The 3,808-nt window shown below is 38.2% G+C and overlaps 1 protein-coding gene across 1 annotated transcript; it reads right to left on the bottom strand.

Annotated features, from left to right (window-relative positions):
- Positions 1 to 3,044: 3,044 nt before the first annotated feature.
- LOC140863283 (uncharacterized) lies at positions 3,045 to 3,437 on the bottom strand. Its single transcript, XM_073266599.1, has one exon. The coding sequence runs from the start codon at positions 3,435 to 3,437 to the stop codon at positions 3,045 to 3,047; it is 393 nt and encodes a 130-aa protein (XP_073122700.1).
- Between the last annotated feature and the right edge of the window lie 371 nt (positions 3,438 to 3,808).

The following is a 3,808-nucleotide window of genomic DNA, read 5'->3' on the forward strand; positions in this document are numbered from 1 at the left end:
GTGATATGAAGTTCACATGGTAGTTTCTAGGTTGGCTTGTAGTGGACTTGTAGGCTTGATTGGATAGAAGAGGGTTGTTCAATCGGTTGCAAATGGGATAGAGTTTGGGAAGTGAAGTTATTGTCAGGTTCGAGCTAGGAACGGGTTTAAGGAGCCATTTTGTGGTTCAAATAGGTCTATAGAGTGGTCATGATGTTAGATTTTAGGCTGGAAATTTGTAGGAGCTTGGGGTGAAGGCCTAGAAGAGGATCCTAAAGGGAAGATCATGTGCAGAATTCCTTTTTGTAACAAGGCTGTCCGGAATCTGGTTCTAAAACAGGGGTTAAACTTGGGTTTTGGTCAAGGGCTCGGGTTGGGAATTAGGCCAGGGTGTTAGGAGTATGTCAGTGAAAGCGGAAATCAATTCGGTCAAGTCTTGGTCGAGTTCCAGATTTTTGAAGATTAAGGTGTAGAGTTTCCAGACATTTAAGCTTTCTGTCCGGAAATGGAATTTTTATAAAATGGTTGTTTAGGAAATAAATTTCAAGGATGATTTTTCTACTTATTTCTAAGTGTCATGGAGTCGTGGTTTCAAGCGAAATCCTTTTTTATTAAGAATCGAGCAAGTTACTAATTTTGCGGGCGAACCGCTCCGTTTAGTCCTAAGCGCATTTATGGGTTAAACTTCCACCCCTTTGGTTTGCTTCCTAAATCACCATCCCGGTCATCCATTTGTGAGTAATTTGCATGATTATCGATCAAAAATTTACATGTACGTCATATTTACATATGCATGCTAAGTCTCATATTCAATAAAGGAAAGAAATATATTTTGAACGAAGTGAGATGGTTGTGACTACATATTCATGTGTTCGTGTGGGGCTGAAAGATGTTTTGGCCTCCCTTACCAAATCATTATGGGTTTTCTTACCCTAGCATGTGTTCGTGTGGGGCCAGAGCTATTCTGGTCTCCCTTACCAATATAGGGCAAGATCGGGTTGGGTTTCATCTCGACCTCCTTGCGGCATTGTGCACTATAGCCATGATCATGATCGAAATCACAGAGTCACAGTCAAGGATCTAAGTTCAAAGTACAGTTACAGATTCAGATACAGTTTATGCAGTTTCATTGATTATAAATGACTTAGTCATGCATATGTTATGTTCGTGTTCTCTCATTTTAAAAGTACATTTTATTCAAATTAAAGGCACAAAGTATTTTATTATCAAGCTATTTTTAATCTGCGTGTGCTTGTATTTACGTAGTACTCATTATCCCCCCCCCCCCCCATATTCTTGCTGAGTCTTTTAGACTCACTACACTTATTGTTTTCAGGTGAGGAGTATATCATTTAGATCAAGGGGCAAGACTATCGAGTGGACTGCGATGCGGGCCCGGCACATCCCTCCGACCTATGCTCGTCTTCCGCATAGTTATTAGAATTTATAGGTTATGGAGCATTTATTTGGCTTATTTGTCAGATGTATATGTAATGTTTTGATAGCATTGTTTTTGGGCATGTAAACATTAGATTTCTAATCTTGTGGATATTTGATATGTCGAACATCTCTCTTGGGCCTCGTTCTTGTCTCGGTCTAGTTTTTTGTGTCGTCAATCGTCTATTTCTTTTATTTTATTTTGATTGCTGTCTGAGACAGGTTGGTTGTAATATAAACAGAGAGTCCATGCCAAAATTTTTATAAAACTTTTGAAAATCCGTATTTTTATTTAGTTTAATTTAAAGTAGAACTAGAGTCGTTTCAGTTGCATTCATAGAAACAAACACATTTGTTTCTTTTGGATGATAGAAATAATATCCAATCGAATTTTTTGGATATCCCACGAAGTAGCATAAAATGGATCGAGCATCCAATTTATCTCCCACTGTCTGCTTCACATAAGCATGACACCCCCATATTCTAAGATAAGAATACTTAGGAGGTTTTTCCATCCATATCTCATATGTTGTCTTATAAGATGTCTTTGAATGGACATTGTACTACAGCAGTGCCGTTGTTTCAAGCGCATATCCCCAAAAGGATGGCGGCATCTCCGTGAACCCCATCATAGACCAAGCCATGTCCATCAAAGTCCGGTTACGATGTTCTGAAACACCATTCAACTGAGGTGTAGCAGGTGGAGTGCACTGCGAGAGAATCCCATTATCCCTAAGATACTCTTGGAATTCAGCACTCAAGTACTCACCACCTCGATCAGATTGAAGTGCCTTGATGCTTTGTCCCAACTTTTTTTCTACTTCATTTCTGAATTCTTTGAACCTTTCAAAAGCTTCAGATTTGTATTTCATCAAATACACGTACCCATAACTTGAGAAATCATCGGTGAAGGTGATGAAGTAAGAATGTCCATGCTTAATGGTGATGCTAATTGGACCACACACATCTGTATGGATCAAATCCAACAGTCCATTGGTTCGCTCCACATGGCCCTTAAAGGGAATATTGGTCATATTTACTTTTAGACAGGGTTCACAAGTAGTAAGAGAATTAATATCAGACATATCAAAAATGCCTTCTCCCACTAGCTTGTTCATCCTTCTTAGAGATATATGACCTAATCGAGCATGCCACAAGTGTGCCGGATTCAGAGTATCTTGTTTTCTTTTGGATGTTGTTGATATCTCTTGGACATTATACATTTTAATATCTTTCAATTTTAAATTATAGAGATCGTTTTCCAATTGGCCTGTACCAATTAAACATTCATTCTTGTAAATATTGCAAACACCTTTGCCAAATAAACAAGAATATCCATCTTTATCAAGCATAGAAATGGAAACAATGTTTTTCACCAAATTTGGTACAAACAAAACATCTCTCAAAATTAATTTAAAATCATTGTTCAACAATAAGTAAACATCTCCCACAGCTTTGGCAGCAACTCTTGCCCCATTGCCCATCCTCAAGAAGGTCTCACCTTCCCTGAGTCTCCTACTTCTTGCCATCAACTGAAAATCCTTACAGAGATGTGAGCCACAGCCGGTATCCAATACCCAAGAAGAAGAGTTAATTGAAATGTTTACTTCAATGTAGAGCGTATCCTTTCAAGAACCATTCTGGTCAAGATATCCCTTGCAGTTACGCTTACAATGTCTATGTCTTAGTGGGCGTGTTTGCTCACCAAAGAGCTTATTGAGATGCAGATGAATGTCAGCAGCATTCTTAGCATCCTCAAAACACCTATGCAGCTCATCAGACATAGAATACATCACATAACACTTTCCTTTCAAGTCATGGTCACACCAATCCTTGTAAGCCTGCAGCTCCACATGACTGCATCTAGTCGGAGCCTCAACAGGGGGCGAATTCTCAAGTGAATATGCTATTCTTTCTGAATTCAAGACGATTTTCACATTTCTTAGCCAATCGAGGTAATTTGGACCAGCCAGTACATGTTTGTCGAGTATTGTAGATAACAGATTGTGAATTGATGACATGTCAAAAGTTTTGTACTGAAAAATAATAACAGATAAATGTTACCGACTATTTTAAAATATTTAATAAGATATAAAGTATGCACTTTAACTTTATAAATTTTTACTCCCACTGTTTTGACATTTTCACTACCCTCTAGTGAAAACGGGAAACACATTTCCTTAGTAGGTACGTAAGGTCCATTTAGCCAATCATGATCCCGAATAATATCAGCCAATCACAATTCCTAAAAGGTAGTTTCCAATTGCATCTCCATGCAACACTTACGTAAACTTTTGTCTCAAGCTTGATTAGGACCCAATAAAATTCAATTTGGGAAAATCTCGATCAATGATACACGTAGGTACCAGACAAATTATGTAACAAGTAGTCG

This window comes from Henckelia pumila, chromosome 1 (genome assembly GCF_033568475.1).
Source record: "Henckelia pumila isolate YLH828 chromosome 1, ASM3356847v2, whole genome shotgun sequence".
Classification (NCBI taxonomy): Eukaryota; Viridiplantae; Streptophyta; class Magnoliopsida; order Lamiales; family Gesneriaceae; genus Henckelia; species Henckelia pumila.